The sequence below is a fragment of the Phyllostomus hastatus genome, unplaced genomic scaffold (assembly GCF_019186645.2).
Source record: "Phyllostomus hastatus isolate PE091 unplaced genomic scaffold, TTU_PhHast_1.1 phas_scaffold_501, whole genome shotgun sequence".
NCBI classification, from domain to species: domain Eukaryota; kingdom Metazoa; phylum Chordata; class Mammalia; order Chiroptera; family Phyllostomidae; genus Phyllostomus; species Phyllostomus hastatus.
In genome coordinates, this window is record NW_025334033.1 from 16,149,157 (window position 1) to 16,166,232 (window position 17,076).

At 37.2% G+C, this 17,076-nt stretch overlaps 1 protein-coding gene across 5 annotated transcripts; it reads left to right on the forward strand.

Moving 5' to 3' along the window:
• Nucleotides 1-1,564: 1,564 nt before the first annotated feature.
• Nucleotides 1,565-15,391, forward strand: DTWD1 (DTW domain containing 1). Of its 5 annotated transcripts, XM_045823130.1 has the most exons (7): nt 1,573-1,710; nt 2,433-2,542; nt 3,933-4,059; nt 5,456-5,775; nt 7,534-7,677; nt 9,550-9,799; nt 15,068-15,391. In XM_045823130.1, the coding sequence occupies exons 4-7, from the start codon at nt 5,512-5,514 to the stop codon at nt 15,313-15,315; spliced, it is 906 nt and encodes a 301-aa protein (XP_045679086.1). In that variant the 5' UTR covers nt 1,573-1,710; nt 2,433-2,542; nt 3,933-4,059; nt 5,456-5,511; the 3' UTR covers nt 15,316-15,391. The 5 variants fall into 5 exon arrangements, with proteins under 5 accessions (XP_045679085.1, XP_045679089.1, XP_045679086.1 ...); XM_045823129.1 differs by lacking the exon at nt 2,433-2,542 and having other exon boundaries at nt 1,565-1,710; XM_045823131.1 differs by lacking the exons at nt 1,573-1,710; nt 2,433-2,542 and adding an exon at nt 1,787-1,828.
• The last annotated feature ends 1,685 nt before the right edge of the window (nt 15,392-17,076 follow it).

Here is a 17,076-nt window from a genome sequence, read left to right on the forward strand (position 1 = left end):
AAAATCTTCATGTATTTTAGATGAATGAAACCCATCAAACCTAAAAAAAAATGTTGAGAGAAGGGACATTATGTTACCTTCAGAGGCTAGGTCTGAAAAGGACATGTAGTTTCTGCCTTGTTCATTGTAAGATTTGACTTTGGAGCACTGGGCCTAAGCTAAGAAATCTCATTACACTGCTGCCATGCTGAGAGGAAGCCCAGACCCCATGGAGAGGCCACACCTAGGAGTTCTACTCTGCTAGCATTCATTGTCTTCCCAGATGAGTAATTAGAAAAAGCTGCCCTTCTGTGCCCTATTGAACACAAAATTCATGACCATAAAATAGTTGTTTTTTTTTAGTCCACAAATTTTGGACTAATTTATTCCATGGCAATAGTTACTGCAATTAATAAATCATATCATTTGCTTTATAATCTGTGCACTTGAACTAAAGTAATTAAAAAAGAAAAGATGTGAATTTTTTATTCTTAGCTTGGAGACTTTGTCATTGCTACTTCTTTCACCCAGAAATTTCACCCTTCCCCCTAAAGCTTTCAAACTCTTAAAAGAGAAATACAAAATAATTAAATTTTATAAACATGACCTAGTGTGTGTATGTGTATGTACATATATAAACAGTATATACACAAAAAATTTAAAACTCCATAAAGCAATATTTAACTTCACCAAGTGCCACTCACTTATATTTCCACACTATACTATTTCATTATTTTAAAGTGTTGGCAAAATATATTCCCTTGCTTACAAATGGGACCTCTGCTAAAGGTCCCACACAATGCCCTAGAAAAACACTACTCTAGACTGTAATCATTCTTGACGGCCTTACTCAAGTCCAACCAATAAGTCTTCATTGGCTAGTCCATTCTGATATATGTATTTTGTGCATTACCATGCTGAACTTGATGGTTACCCCCTCCATCCAGAAGTCAAGGTTCTGTCCTTTATCGCTGTTCCTGAATTCATAGAGCTCAATAAATACATTACTCAAGACCTGGCCCTTGTACGACAACTCTGTTGCCATCGTGCACTCCTTCGGTTTGCACTGTCTTTGGATTGGGGCAAAAAAAAAAAAAGTTTAATAATCTATCCACATATTATGCTTAATTTTAAACTGGAAAAGTGCACAAAGTAGTCCAATTCTGGGTGCCCGTGTAGTTTTCAAGAACACCAAATCGTCAAAATACAAAGGCCCTACTTATCAAGACAGGGCCCTACACAACAAAGAGTTATTTGCGGGATTGGTAAAATGGAAAAGCGTTCTGTAGGGTCAGCACCTTCACTGTTCACTACAACTACCCCGTGAGCGTGTATTTCGAGTCCGAGTACCACTTCTGTGGCCCCGGCCAGTCTCAGAAGGGACCTCAGAGCCAAGCTGGCGGGGCGTGAGGCCCAGCCTCGCGGATCCTGGACGCCGCGGGTCTGGTCCTGTCTCTCAGCAGTAGGGCCACTCCGCCCGCGGCTGCCGAGGGCGAGGCGGGACTTCCCGTTTCTCCCCTCCCCGTCGTCCTCCACGCCGGTTACCTAAGTAGAGGAGCTATCGCTGCGCGGGCCCTAGCAACAGCTTTAGAAACGGCCGGGCTCCTCCCCACCGCGGTCTCCCGGAAGGCGCTCCACCACGTTCACGCGCCAGCACTGCCGGGCGCGCGCCGCGGGCTCGGGCGGAGCGGAAGACGCGTGGATCTGTGTGAGCACCCGCGGGCTGTGCAGGTCTGAGTCCCACTCCGATCTCTCGTGCCGGTGTCCGCACCTCTCTGGGGACTTGGTGGCTTGGCTGGAGCCGCACGACTGCGAGGAGTGGATGCTCCGTGGCCCGGCCCTCACATAGGTCGTTCCGGGTGTCCCTGCGCGGCGCTTGCATTTTTTTTTTGGATCTTGCGGGCCCTTTGGGAAAAGGCTTCCCGAGTTTTCCTCAAAAAAATTTTTTTCCCCTAACAATTATTTTTCGGTGATTAACGACTCAAAGAAAGCCTGTCCTGGCAAAGTTAGTCCCCTAGGAATCATACCTGTTCTTTGTGTTTTTAGTGTTTGGAGTGGTTTGCGAGGGATTGATTATCACTGAAGGAGCAGCTTAGCACAAACACAGTATGCCATGCATTGTAATATTTAAAATATTAAGATGATGGTTACATAATAAGCAAAGGAGTCCGTTTCTTATGGCTTAAGTTATTTGGGGGGAAATGTAGGACAAGCAAGGAAATATATTAACACTTGAAGGTGCCAAGTACGTGCATGGAGTTGGATGATAAAAGCGCTATTTAAAGCCACATTTAAGGATTAGTTTTGTCTGAGCTCCAGTGTACCGTGTACAACCAAGGCAGAACAGTGCCTACCAAATGGTGGGTGGTCTGGGAGGGGCCATGGGTCCTGTATGAAAAAGGTGATACCTTGGATTTTTTTTTAAAAAAAAAATGGATGTGGGGTCTCTATAGGGTATGGGACCAGGTTCTTAAAAATACTCCAGGAAAGAAACATTTGAAGTGGGTTTCATCAAAACCTGCAGTCCAGGATGGGGGCGTCTCATACAGTGTTCTGTTAGGAGGTGAGTTAACTTACTTGTTTGTAGCTAGGAGCCTTTTCCATTAGTATTGTTTTGCAGAAAAAAAGGTCTTCCAGACTGCTTTCTATGCCTGTCTGCAGTGGGCCGGTGAAATCAGTTTGTCAGGTACTTCAGTAGCAAGATGCATACTGTATGCTGCTGCTTTTTTTCGGAATGGTTTTGACTTAGTTAAGTATTTGTTAAACTTCCTCCTGCTGCATTAGACACAGAGATAGGTGAGATGAGTAAAAAAATCTGCTTTCGGAGTTGACTGTTCGCCAGGACCGGTAGCTTCACTCAAGGTGACTCCAAGTTAAGGTACATTTTTCCATGTTAAATATGTGGAAGCAATGATCAATGCACAGAGGTAAAGAAATGTAAGAGATTATTATAGACCATCTAAAGTCCTGCCTTTAGACTAAAAGTAGAGGATTATGGGCAAGGTAGAATTGATGCAACCTGGTGAGTAATTAGTTTTGGGGTAGGGGAAGTGTAGGAGAAGGATTTGGTTTCAACCTAGGTTGCAGAATAATGGATGTATCAGTTCCTTAGGAGTAAAGCCTTTTCATGTTTTCTAAGTAACTCCCACGACTCCACTTGTATTTCTCTGCATGTAGTTGGTATTAACAAGTATGTTTTTAAGGTTTTGAGTCATCACGTTTGCTCACATGACTTGTACACATTTGAAGCAGGCTGTTGGCTAGATCAGAACAGATGCCCTGGTCATGTGGTTTCAGAGACCTTGGGAGGTAGCTGCCTCTTATTCTGCATGGCCACATCAGCCATAAGGGAGAGTATGTAGGTGACACAGGGGAGGGGCATAACCATACCCCTTTCACTGTCTCACAGGTATTTATGTTGTTCGATTTTGTAGAGGAACAATATCTATATAAGGTTTGACTAATATTCACTTAGTTATGTAGATAGAAGCCCAAGTATAGGGGATATTTCTGAGACATCTCAGGAACAGTGCATTTTTGAGAGCCCTAGAAAAATGCATCAGTAATTTTCCATTGAATACCCAGCAACATGGAGTCAGGTTGAATTTGTCCAATCCAGTTTCTTTTTTAGGATGGGCCCCATGATCCAGGTAACGCAAGACTTACAGCCTAAAAGTGTTTCTCCCTAAGGACCTCAGGCAGCACCAGAACAAACCCAAATGTAGAGAATTTAGATGAGACTTAATTAGCTTCCTAAGTGCAGTGATGAGACCTCTCTTGCTATGACAGTTGACCTTTTTTTGGCCAGTAGGAGATTTGCAGTTCCAATATCTGGGGACTAATTAGATCATCCCCAGGATTTCTTTACAGGGATCTGTAGATGGACTCAAGAGATCTGCAAATGACCTGAAATTGTGAGCAAACTATTGTGTCTGTATATGCATTTCTTACAGATGCGGTCTAAGATACGATCTCATGTGATTTTAAAAAGATCTGATACTCAAGAAAAGGTGACAGCTTAATATCTAGCAGTGTCCTAGTCATTGAGGACATATTCACAAAGACAGAAGCCATTTCTAGGTAGGTGATTTGGGGTAGGGGTTAGAAGTAGGTGATGTGTAGTAGAAGTAGATGAAGTAGTAGACTTGTGAGGCAGGAAAAAATGATTGGACTGTCATTCTAAAATATCACTTTCTCTGAAAAACCCAAAATGTAAATCTGTTCCTAATCAGTACACATCAGAAATATTTTTGTATGGTATTTTAATTTTCCCCTTGCGTAAATTTGGCAAGTATATTTAACTTTTTCTTTAATGGCCATCATTGCTTTTCTTTGCGTTTCTTTTTGGCTCCCTGGGATTTACAATCTATAAAAAACTACTGAAGTAATGAAATTAGTATCACTAACTTCTTGTTAGTATGTTATCTTGTATATTAAGTTCTGTTGGACTTCCTGTTCATTTTCTAATGTGGGAGAGCACAGAAAGTTTCCTGTTGCCCTCAGTGTTTCTCCCGTCAGCTTTGTACCCCAAGTGCCCAGAGCCTCGTAGTCAAACACTGCATGCTGTAAGGCTTTGTGGTAGGAGAGTCCTTTTACTGCTTTGGAATGCATATCAAATCAAAAGGGCCCCAATCTCTTTTCCACCCAAAAGATACTGTGCTTCCAGAGTATTTGAAGAACAGTTTTGGCAGCCGTCCTCCTTCTCTGGAGGGAATATTTAAGTGGGAAAATTATTTTACATTTTATCTCTAGAACTAAGAATCCAAATGGTGTTTAAAAAAAAACACTAGGAATTCTTAGAGTGAGTGCACATTAATGTTACTCTATAAAACTTTATAAGATCACACTTGATTTTTCAGGGCATATATTTACCTTTTGGGATATCTTACACATTATAACTGGTAATAGATGCATCTCACATTTTAATGGATGCTTAGTTATATTTTATGTGTGTTTTAACTTAAGGTGGAGAGAAATACATCTTTTAGAATATAAACAACTAAATTTTACTGATTACATTGGAAGCCTGCATTTCCATTAGAGTTCTGGTTGAGATTAGTTGTCACGAAACATCAATTCAAAGATCCCATACATTCCTGGCCTGACTGATATAAACAATAAACTATTGCACTCCTAATATAAAACAAAATTGCTGTCTTTGGAACAAAAAGAGTTGCTGAAAAATAGGTTGTTGGTACCTAAGCTTTATATTTGAAATAATTTTTCTAAGAAAGCCCCTTTTTATTTTTATTGGGGGGGGGTGTTCCAAAGGGTAATTTATTTTGAGTGTATTGCATTTTAATTCTGTATTTTAAAGTGTACTAATTTAGTGATTTAAAAAACTTGTTGGTCTTTGTTAATAAATACTAAAACAGCAGACAATTGTGCATTAAATTGAGTAATTTTCCTTCTTTGTGGAGACAGTGAGTAAAATGTTTTGTTTTTATTTTGCCCCCCCGCCCCAATTTTTTTTCAGTGTACCTAAAATAATGTGTTTTAGCAATAGATGTTAAACTTTGGTTTGAATGAAAAATGTCTCTCAATCAACCTATATTTCTGAAAGAAAGGGAAGAAAATAGTTCAAAATTTGTGGAAATACAACAGTCACAAACTACTTCCATAGCTGCAGAAGATCCTCTTCAAAACTTATGCTTAGCATCTCAAGAAGTTCTTCAAAAAGCTCAACAAAGTGGAAGATCAAAATGTCTTAAATGTGGTGGTTCAAGAATGTTCTACTGCTATACATGTTATGTCCCAGTTGAAAATGTACCTATGGAACAGATGCCACTTGTGAAGGTTGGTAAAAAACTTAATTCTTTGAGTGTAGAAAAATAGATTCTATTTTATTTTCTTAAAGATTTTATTTGTTTATTTTTAGAGAGGGAGAAAGAGAGGAAGAGAAACGTCAGTGTGTGGTTGCCTCTTGCATGCCCCCTATTGGGGACCTGGCCTGCAACCCAGGCATGTGCCCTAACTGGGGATTGGACCAGCGATCCTTTGATTTGCTGGCTGGCACTCAATCCACTGAGCCAAACCAGCCAGGGTAGGAAAATAGATTTTAAAAAGACATCTCATATTTGCCTATTGTACTGTAATTGATAAACTTGATAAATAACATCATTATGCAAATGGATTATATTAATAGAAATTTAATCCTACAGACTGGTAAACCCATCTCTTTTTCTTGTCTCTGGAAAAAGAGATGCACATTGCCAAAACACTTAGGTCTGAGATGAATGGTATGGATTTTAGTGAAATCAATTGCTTTTTTAAAAATTAGTGATTATAATTCATTTACAACATAGAAAAAATGTGATATAAACGTGAACACTACAACAGACAGGTTTATGGACTCCCTAAAGGACTTTCAAAAACTATCCCAGGTGCTATGGACTGCTTTTTGAGAAAACATATCCCAGAGGAAGTAGGTAGGTTCATTTTTGTTTAGGCTTTTGTAGAATGGGCTTACCTTCATCCTGTACACGAACATGGAGCACCTGTCAGTGACCAGAACGCAACTAAACTAAGACTGAAAAGACTAAGACCTACTCATTGGGCTGTGTTATATAAACTATAGCAATTTAAAGACAGATTTAAAGAACCTTTTTGATTTGATTGGTTAGCTTATAAATACTTTAAAATGTAACTCAAAAAATGCAAGGTAATATTATTTTTGTATAGAGAAAGGACATAATCCCTAATAAATAATTAAGCTTTAAAGGAAATAGGCAAAATGATTTTGAAGATGGTTATTTTTTTACACATAGAGTGCACCTCCAAGATCTGGATCTTTTACTGGATTTTTCTGTTGATTATTATTTCATTTGAGCTGTTAAAGGACACGTCTGAGAATGAAGATGTTCACAACTAAGGACAAAACCTTTGGCATCAAAGAATGTATGAGGAACAAAATTTTAACTTGAACTTTAGATCTGAGCTTCAACAAAGCTTTTATTTCCTTTTCTATATCATAAAACAAACAAATCTGAAGTTTATAGGAATTATAAAAAATGTTCTTGGCACAGATACTGAAATGCAAGAATTTGGACTCAAGTGCTGTGTAACTTAAATGAAAATGACATTGGAGCTTTGCTTTAAGAGCAGATTCTATGTTAAATGAGATAAAAAAGTCATTCTATTATATGATTAACAATATCAAGGGAGAAATTTGGGTTTGCTTTGACTCCTATCATTCTTAATATCCTGTTGTAGAAAAGTATGACTTCAAACATAAGTACAGGGTAGGGTGGAAGCAACACCTACTTGAGTGTGGTTGGTAAGGTAATAATATGGGTGTAATAATTTATAGTTTTAATTTGAACTTTTCAGCTGAAATGTCATATGATGTGTTTGAGTGTGATATTGTTAGGTTACAGAATTATATGTTTATGATTTTGTAATAAAAAGGGGCATTATTTGTGTCGGATCCTGTCTATTTATAGGGATATAGTGTGAACTTGCCATTTAAGCTTTTCAGACCATTTTTATTAACTTAAAAATTAGAATTTTTGTATTTGTTTTGTTCACTTCTCTTTTTGTGTGTGTAAATTTTAGCTTCCACTGAAGATTGACATCATTAAACATCCAAATGAAACAGATGGCAAAAGTACTGCTATACATGCAAAACTGCTAGCACCTGAATATGTAACTATTTACACGTACCCTTGCATTCCGGAATATGAAGAAAAGGACCATGAAGTAGGCAGCTTATTTTTTACAACTGTTCACATTGACTCTAAAAATGAATTTGAAAAACTCCAGTGCCTTTCTGAACTTACTTGAACACAACCTAATGTTTTTCTTAATGACCTAGGGTTATCCTATATAACACTAAGCAGCATACACTTCATTGGTATCTGAAAAGATCAGAAGATCCTAGATTGTTAGGCTTTTTTGAGTATTTCCATTTTTTATTATTTTTCTTCATTATTTCTTCAAGTCTTTTTACACTTTACCAACGTTATGTCTGCTCTTACTTTTTCCCCTCTTCATTTTCCTGCCTACACTACACTACAATAGATAGTCTAATTTGATGTGAACTGAGAAACCAGATTACAAACATCAGAATTTCTCCAAAAGAAAAAAAGACTAAAAAGGATTTTTAGGAATTCTCCCTAAATTTAGAGCTTCAGTGTACAGCCTTTGTAATATTTTTTTGGTCTGCTCAGAGGTCTTCCTTGCTCATTTCTAGATTCTTAATTGGCTTTCACATAGTTGAAATTTCACATTGGTGAGATATTACTGGCCTTGTGGAAAAGTAATCTCAAAAAGAGGTAGCCACTGGGCACTTCTTAAAGAAGCTTATAAACCCTTTTAGGTCTCTTGGGGATCATTTGTTGGTGTGGGTAATCAGAAACAAAGTTAAAAAGTAATAGGTTGATTTGTTCTAGGAAGAACTTGGTTTTACCTTTACTATAAGTGTGTTTTTTATTGCATTTATGTCGAAAGTTGTGTTTGTAAATAACATCTGAGTTTTGGATTTAGGAATATATTTTCATTTGCCTCCCTGGTCAGCTACGTATAATTTATGCTAATTAAATAGCACACAGTGCTAGGTTCTATAAAGGGATGTGATATGCCTATAATCCAAGAAAATTAAGAAACCCTGGACTTTGCTAATTGGGTATGGGGGAAAATTGACATGTATTATGAATGTTTAAGTTATACCGCTTGTATAACTTTGAAGTTTATAAATGCAAGAGCTTTTATTTTATGTTTATAATGTTTATTTTTCATATTAAAATGAGGCTCATGAAAGAAAATTTTGTAAATAGGGAAAATATGAAGGATAAAATACTCATAATTCTACCAACAGTTATTCATTCCACTGGTATTTGCTGGGGGCCTGCGTTGTGACAGGCACTGTTCAGACAGTGGGGGCTGTCATGTAGAATCTCTCAGTAAAATGCTACACAACAGGAAGTACCATGATTTAAAGAATTATTCCTTGAATGTTAGATGTTTCAGTTTTAATTTTTCACTGTAATAAATACACTTTAACCAATATTATAGGTGTGGTGAGTATGTGGGTACTTAGGATTATTTTTTTAAGGTGAAATTATTTGACCAAAGCGTATAAACATTTCAAGACTTAAGTTGCCAGATTGCTTTCAGGAGGAGTTGAGCAACGGCTGGAAAGGCCCATTACACCACTGCCTTTCCAGCACTGCTGTGTGTCATTTGTTTGGTCTTTGTGTACTACATAGGTGAAAATGCTGTTTAATTATTGAGTACTTGTTAATGGTTCTTTTACAAAGTATCACATACTTTGCCTTTGAGCTTATAAAATATTATAAGTTTAGTTTTTTGTTTCAAGATACAATTAACTTGACTTCTATCAGTAGGTAAATAACTAATTTTGAAGTAAAACTTTAGGTAGTATATTACGATTATGAATTATTTTGGAAGGGCCCAGAACTCTACCATATATATTAAGGAAGCACAAGTAGTAAAGCCTAGTGCTTCTTTCTTAGATATTCAATATGTTTTTTCTGTTAAATTTTTAAGTCAGAGTTTATTCACTCTGAAGATCATAATTGCACACTATTAACTTAAGTTTCCTTGTTTTAGGTTGCACTTGTTTTTCCTGGACCTAAGTCAGTCTCAGTAAAAGATATTTCTTTTTATTTGCAAAAACGAGTTCAAAATAATGTGAGAGGCAAAAATGATGACCCTGACAAGCCATCTGTTAAACGCAAGAAAACTGAAGAACAGGATTTGAATGATGGCGAGTGCAAAGAGCCAACACTGAAAAAAATTATATTTATAGATAGCACCTGGAACCAAACAAACAAAATACTCACTGATGAGAGACTTCAAGGTAAGGAAAAAAATATTTTTGTATTGCTCCTCCTTCCAACATTTATTTGATAAAACTTCAAACTTACAGACATCCTAGAAGAATTAACATTAACTACCTGTATATCTTCCCTTGTTTGCTTTATTTCTCTTTCTTCATTATATGTGTGTGTATATATTTAGATAGATACTGGTTGAACCTTTTGAAAGGAAGATGCAGGCAGTACAACACTTCACCCTTAAATACCTAAGTGTACATCTTTCAAGAATAATTGCATGATCGTAATACCACTATCATTTTAAGAAAATTAATGAAAGTTCTTTAATGTCTAAGATACAATCCAAATTCACATTTCCCTAATTGACCCCAAAATATCTCTTACATCTCTTTCTCCTCTGATGTGGTATGTAAACTCACGTTTCATTTGCTTATGTCTCTTTTAATGTAGAACAGTTCCATTTTTGTTTTTCATGACTTAGATGTATGTGAAGCAGACAGGTCAGTGGTCTGAATGTTCATCATCATTAAATCCAGTTTAAATATTTTTTCAAGGATACTTATAGGTAAGGATAAATCCAGTGTTGTCCATGAGAATTGCAGTTTATATTTATTGCTTATGTGTAATTATTAAAAGTGTTTCTTCTTACTCTCAGAAAAGTTGATTAGCTGATAAATTGTATGATTACCCTATTCACAGGAGGCGTATAATGCAAGTTGTTCCATTATTGGTGATGACTTTCAGTACTTGGTTAAAGGTGATTGCCAGATCTTCCATTAGAGGATTTACTTTTTCTTTGAAATGAGTAGTAATCAGCAGTGGGATGATGCTGTCTGAGGGGGTGATGCTTTGAGACTATGGACTGTCTGACTGCTTCTCACCCAGTGGTTTTAGTATTCACTGATGACTCTTTTCTCAGTCAGTAATTGTATTGAGAATTGCAAAATGATGAAGTTTTAATTTTCTTGATTCTTCTACATTTGTTAGCTGGCATTCTTATGTAATGAAGAGCTGTCCGCCCCCCCCCCCCTTCTGTCCTCTTCTGCTCCTACCATATATGAGATCACTGTGGTCTGACATCTTTTTAGCTCAATATATTGTAATCTATCATGATTATATTCTTTTAGATGCCCGAATTGTCTCAAACTTTGCCAGGGGGAGCCCTTCAAATCCTTTGTGTCATGGCCTCGTTAGTCTTTCTGGTACAGCACATTTTTCCTGCCCCAGCCCTAGAATCAATCATTCAAAGGAGCCATGGTTCTCTTTCATGGGGAATGACACTAGAAACCCAGGCCTGGTGGATGTACTACTGTTTGGATGCTGTTGCTTCAGTAGAGCCGAGAAAGATACCACAGTGGATAGTTCCAGTTCAGCTTCAACATTACAGAGAGCTTTTTTCTTTTGTTTTATGTTTATATCTGTTTTTCTCTTGGGGTAAAAAGCTTAGTTTCTAATAATAATGTTTTAAAAGACTTTACTGGCCCAAGTACTACACTAGTATGCTATGAAGAACAAGAGCTCATTAATTTTCTTGCTCACTTGTACCTTACTCAGTCCTTCAGGCTTTCTCAGTTTTTCTAAAAGCTTTAGTTTTATTTCCAGCTTTTTGATGGCTTTGTTTGTGTATCATGTATACTTATAAGGCAAGAGAGCTACCTAGTTGCCAAAACAGTTTCAACCTCGGCTATTGCTAAAAGTGTATATAATTTAGAAGAGAAATTTATGACACTCTTTGGAGTCTGGCTTGTGTTAATTAGTACCAAACTAAAGTGAGTGCAATAGCAAATTTAATTAGCTTAATTGATATACTTTGTACCTGTGAGAGCATCGTAAGTGTTAGTAAGATCACTTTGTCATTCTAACTGTGTGTGTGTGTGTGTGTGTGTGTGTGTACAGAATATAGGCAGAGAAGTAGAGACAGTGAAAGAAATTATGTATGTGTGAGAGAGGGAGGGAGACAGTCAGATAGACAGGTAGATGCTACAGAGCATAAGACCTGGAAGAATCTTGTTGCTGATGCTCAATAGAGAAATGGAACCCTAAAACCCTGCTCTTTGGAGCACTGCCTGCCACATTACCTTGAATGGTGTGAGCAGCAAATTATTCCCCAGTTTGAAGATGTTTCTGAGCCATTTTTCTTTATATGGTAATTGAAAGGATCCAGTGAAAGAACAAGTAAAAACACTTCAAAAAAACTATATAAGGAATTATTGAGTACAATTCAAAATCTGTTTTCAGAGTGTCCACGTGTGCACTTACGGCTTAAAATCAGATTTCTACAAAGGGAATTTTGTTCTTTTCCAGATAACATAGAAAGTATCATATATTTCAGTTTTGTGCTACATTAAATATTTAAAAGGAATTTCTCAGTTCCTTCAAAATCACAAAATAAACAGATTTCTAGAGTCAGTCTTCTGTATGTCTTACTTTCACCACAGGGAAAACTTGGTGCACATTTATAATCTTTGTGTATGCAAAGTGCCAGGTTCCCGAGAAGCCAACTTATTTCCATAAGAAACAGCCATGTTTGCTATAAATCATTGCCTTTTGAAACATTTTATTGTTTGGTGGGGCTAAGCTGAACAACTCTAAATCTCAGTTTAGACCCTCAAATGTAATTTTTAAAAATTATGTTACTGTTATCTTACTATGAATGCTGAGGTTAAGATTCCCCTTAACAATGTAAAAACATACCATTTTGCCAGACTTCACAGAAAGATAGCTCTGAATGTTTTACTGCTGTCAAAATGAAACATCTAAAGGTCAAATGTCTAATTTAATCAGACAGTGTAAACCTACTAGTGAAGAGTGACGTAACGTTCTTAAAGATTCGCCATAGGAAGTGTTGGAGGATGTGCGGGAAGGATGATTTTCTTTTTGTTGGGGAGGGAGTCCAAACTATTGAAACAAATTATATCATAATTTGTTTTTAAAATTAGCCAGCCATGCCCCTTCATTTTGACAGATTTGTTCACATTATAAGCATTTCCTAAGCTGTCCTGGGAGTGTCAGTGAGAGCTCGTCATCTGCTACCCCGTTCAGCCCTCACGAGAGTATGGTTTTCATTCTCGTTTTCCAACTAAAGAAATTCAGGCAATAGTTTGGGAGGGAAAAAGCCGTTTATAACTAGTTGCCTCCTTCAAACTTTTACTGCTAAATTTTTTTGTGTATTTTATCCTAAACTTATGGACTGCCAGAAATACTAGCAAGAGAATTTTTAAATGTACATGGAAACTTTAAAAAATAACATTAATTTTCTATGTAATCCCATGTCTGTATTTCATTGTGGTTTAAAAGGTTCTACATACTTCCAAGAAAATCTTCAAAACAGGATAGACTAGTGGTGGTAGGCACTGAGTCCTGTTTTTCATATTTATATCTTCATATTCATATCTTATAGCATATTAGATGTATTATAGAAACTGGTATTATTACAAGTTACTCTTTGTTACTTTTTCAAATTACATTGAGGATGTCAAAATCCTATGTCAAGATTTTTTCTTTTAATTTTATCCTTCAGTTACAGTTCACATTCAGTATTATTTTGTGTTAGTTTCAGGTGTGCAGCATAGCGGTTAGACAGTCATATACTTTACAGAGTGATCCCCTTGCCTATGTTAAGATTTTGATTGTACTAATAACTCACAACACTTCAAAGTCTGCCTTTACTTCTTGGTTATAATTACATTAACACAAATAGTTAAAAAGAGTTTGATTTTGATTGTTTTAACTTACATGTATCTTTGAATCAAAACTATTCAAATTGAAATATTTTCCAAATATTTCAAAATACTCTAAAGGCTTTTGTGATTTGTCCATTCATTCAGTAACGTTTGTTGAACACCTGCTCTTGCACAGGCAGTGTCCCAGACTTGAGGGATGTAAAGGAGAGTAAGGCAATATCTGTGCCCTGTGATCAGTCGCAGTGGCTGTTAGTCAGGGTAGCATTCAACTGTAGGAAACAGCAACCTGGCTAGAATCTTAAAGCAAGAAGTGAGTTTACTTTGCACATGTGAATGTCCAGAGGTGGGTAGTGCTGGGCTGGTATGGGGACTTCACAATGCTCTAGTTAAGAACTCAGACTCCTGTTTTCCTCCATCATTTTCATCCTCATGCATGTAAGAGGTATCCTGTATTTATTCAGGCCAGACAAAGGGCAAAAAGGGCAATATCCATATGCCCCGGAGTCTGGCTTGTTTATTTAAAAAAAAAAAAGCTTTCCTGGAAGTTCCACCTAGGAGATTTCATTTTTCCTTTCTTTGGGCAGAATTGGTTCACATTACCACCCTGGCTATAAAGAAAGCTGGGAAATTGTTTTTTTAGATAGACACACATTGAACAGAATTTGTTAATGAGAGAGAAAGTGAGTATTGAGAAGACAGTGGTCATTGTCAAATAGTCTATTATGGAAGTCAGACAGATAAGCAGACAATAAAATTCACTAGGTTTTGGGTGCAGTGATAGCATTATCCCCCTTCTTCCTGGAGTTCCTGGGAGGATTCTCTGTCTCTGTTGGAATCTGGATGGGCGAAGGGAAGCAGGGCAGGGGTGGGGGGTGTCATTTGAGACAAGGAGTAGGGCATATGCACAAAGATATACAAACATTTTACATTCAGGAGACTGAAATAGTTGAACATGGTGTTGAATGTGTACACATATGAGAGAATCAGGAGAACAGACTAAAGAAATTCAGTTTATGAATGAATGCTTTTGACCGTTTTATCCATGGGCGCTGTGGCACCATTCAAGAATGTAAAGCTTCACATGGACATGATAGGTTTGTGTTTTAAGTCTAATGGGAGAGCAGGGCTGGGACCTGACTCCCAGTTCCAGTTCTGCCATTAAAGAGGCAAAGGTGGATTTTTTTAATGTTACTTTTTAAACTAACTTGTGATACATATGAGAGAATATCTATACATGACATTGAGTCATAGCACATAATGATATGATGACTAGTTAAGAACCCAAACACCCACATTGTATTAATAACTTGGAACGGTGTTTCCCTCCCCTGAGCTGTTCTCCTCCCCACAGCAGAGTTAACTATTCTCCTGAATGATGTTTATCATTCTTTTGCCTTTTTAGATTAAATTTTTGTATAACATCTGTTTTCATAAACTTTATATTAACTTAGTTTTGCTTTATTTTGACCTGTCTGTTGTTTTCTTGGGACTTTCGTTCTAACCTCATCATTTTATCTCCAAAGTTTATCCATGTTATATGATTGTAATAATTGTATCATATCCCATGGTTAAGAAATATTTATATTTTTCATGTTTGTTTTTTGGCAGGGTTGTTACAAGTTGAGTTGAAAACAAGAAAAACTTGCTTCTGGCGCCATCAGAAAGGAAAGCCGGACACCTTCCTCTCCACAATTGAAGCCATTTACTACTTTCTGGTGGACTACCACACTGACGTGTTAAAAGAGAAATACAAAGGACAATATGACAACCTTTTATTTTTCTACTCTTTTATGTACCAGTTGATAAAGAATGCCAAATGCTCTGGAGACAAGGAAACAAGAAAAATTCCTCATTAGTTTTCAAGAAGCCACTTATGTCATTTTATTTTGCTAAAATCAATAAACTTATAATCATGCTTTGTTTATTCTTAAATATTTATGTGTAATGTCTGCAAGACCACTTTAAAAAATAAGACCTCATTTATTTAATTTCACTTTTTTTTAAAGAAAGGTATTTCTACGGGAATTTTCAGAAAGAGTGTTGATTAAAAAACTAGCTTCAGACATTATTTGCTCAAGTTTGGCATATCTCAATTTTACTATGATATTTTAATAATGTGTTATATATAATTAGGTATATCTAGATCTTTGTTTAGAGACCTTCGTATCTTTCCACCTATACTCACTACCATGTTTGGAGGTAGATGAAATCAGAATCTCCGTGCTGACAATGAAGTGATAGGTAATTTGTGGAGGTTAATGGCAAAGAGAGGCAGAACTAGAATTGTAGCTCCAGTCTCTAGGGCTACTTCCTTAAGTCCACAGTCCCTGTGATGGGCATTTGTTGTTTTGTACATCTGTCTGGCATCCTTTTTTAGGGAGAAATTGCCAGCAGTCGTGGGGTCCTGTCAGGAATGGACATATGGCTCAGTTTGGCAAGCTGAGTGCCCAGTGATTGATGCAGTGGTGAGCACACGACCTAACATTTTTTTTGATAAGTGGTGTAGATGCCATGGGCAATAGGGTGTATTTTTCAAGAAGCACTATGGTGCTTCGGTTAAAAGTATAGGCTCGCTGGAGCTAGACTAGCTGAATCTAAATGTCAGCTTTTCCTTACCAGTGATATGTCAGTTTCTTCATCTCCAAAGGTAGGGTAATACATAGCTACTTTTGGGATAGTTATGAGGATTAACTGAGGTAATGTATCTAAAATGGCTTTCAGCAGCACTAGGCATACAGTAAGTACTGTATATGAGGTCTGTCCAGCAGGTATCCAGCCATGTACTATGAAAAATAGAGATATTTATTGAAGAAAATACAAAGTACAAGAAACATTGTACTTGGAGCAATGACCCCTCAGTCCCCTTCAAAGTGGGCACCTTGGAACCTCACAAAGTTCTCCCAATCGCCATTAGCTGCCCCATTGTATTTTCTGGACTCTCATCAACTGAAATCTCTTCCTTTTCAAAGGTGATTTTAGTTTTGGGAAAAGCCAGAAGTCACAGGGCACCAAATCTGGGCTGTAGGGAGGCTGGGCCACCTTAGGTGTTTTGATGTTTCACTAAAAAACAGACATGATAAGTGAGCAGATGTGTTATGGTGATGAAGCTGCCAATCACCAGTTGCCCTTCTGTGGCCTTGAATCATCCAAATAGCTTCCACAGAGGAATGTTCAAACATCTAGCATATTCCACAATAGCTGTGGCCTTCTGAATCATCCAAATAGCTTCCACAGAGGAATGTTCAAGCATAACATGAAATCTGATGCAGATTCATTGCTCTACTCAAGTCATTTTGAATGCAATGGCCACACAATACACATGCTCACTCAACAGCATGTACCACTCCCACTGACTAGTACAGTGAAGCATCATTGTTCATGCATGTGCATTCCAGTCCACTCTCCTTGGTGGTTACATCAATGTCATGCAAAGCATTCTTGTTATATTAACTATTGCTGGATGTTTTTCCTGGACTGTGCATATATACACATGCACACACACACACACACCCTTTTTATTATTTTATATGGAATTATAAAGTCAATAAGGTGACCTTAGAGCTCCTGCTGGCATCTGTGCTGCAGGTGGCTAGAGCCTGCGCTAGGATGAAGCCGGC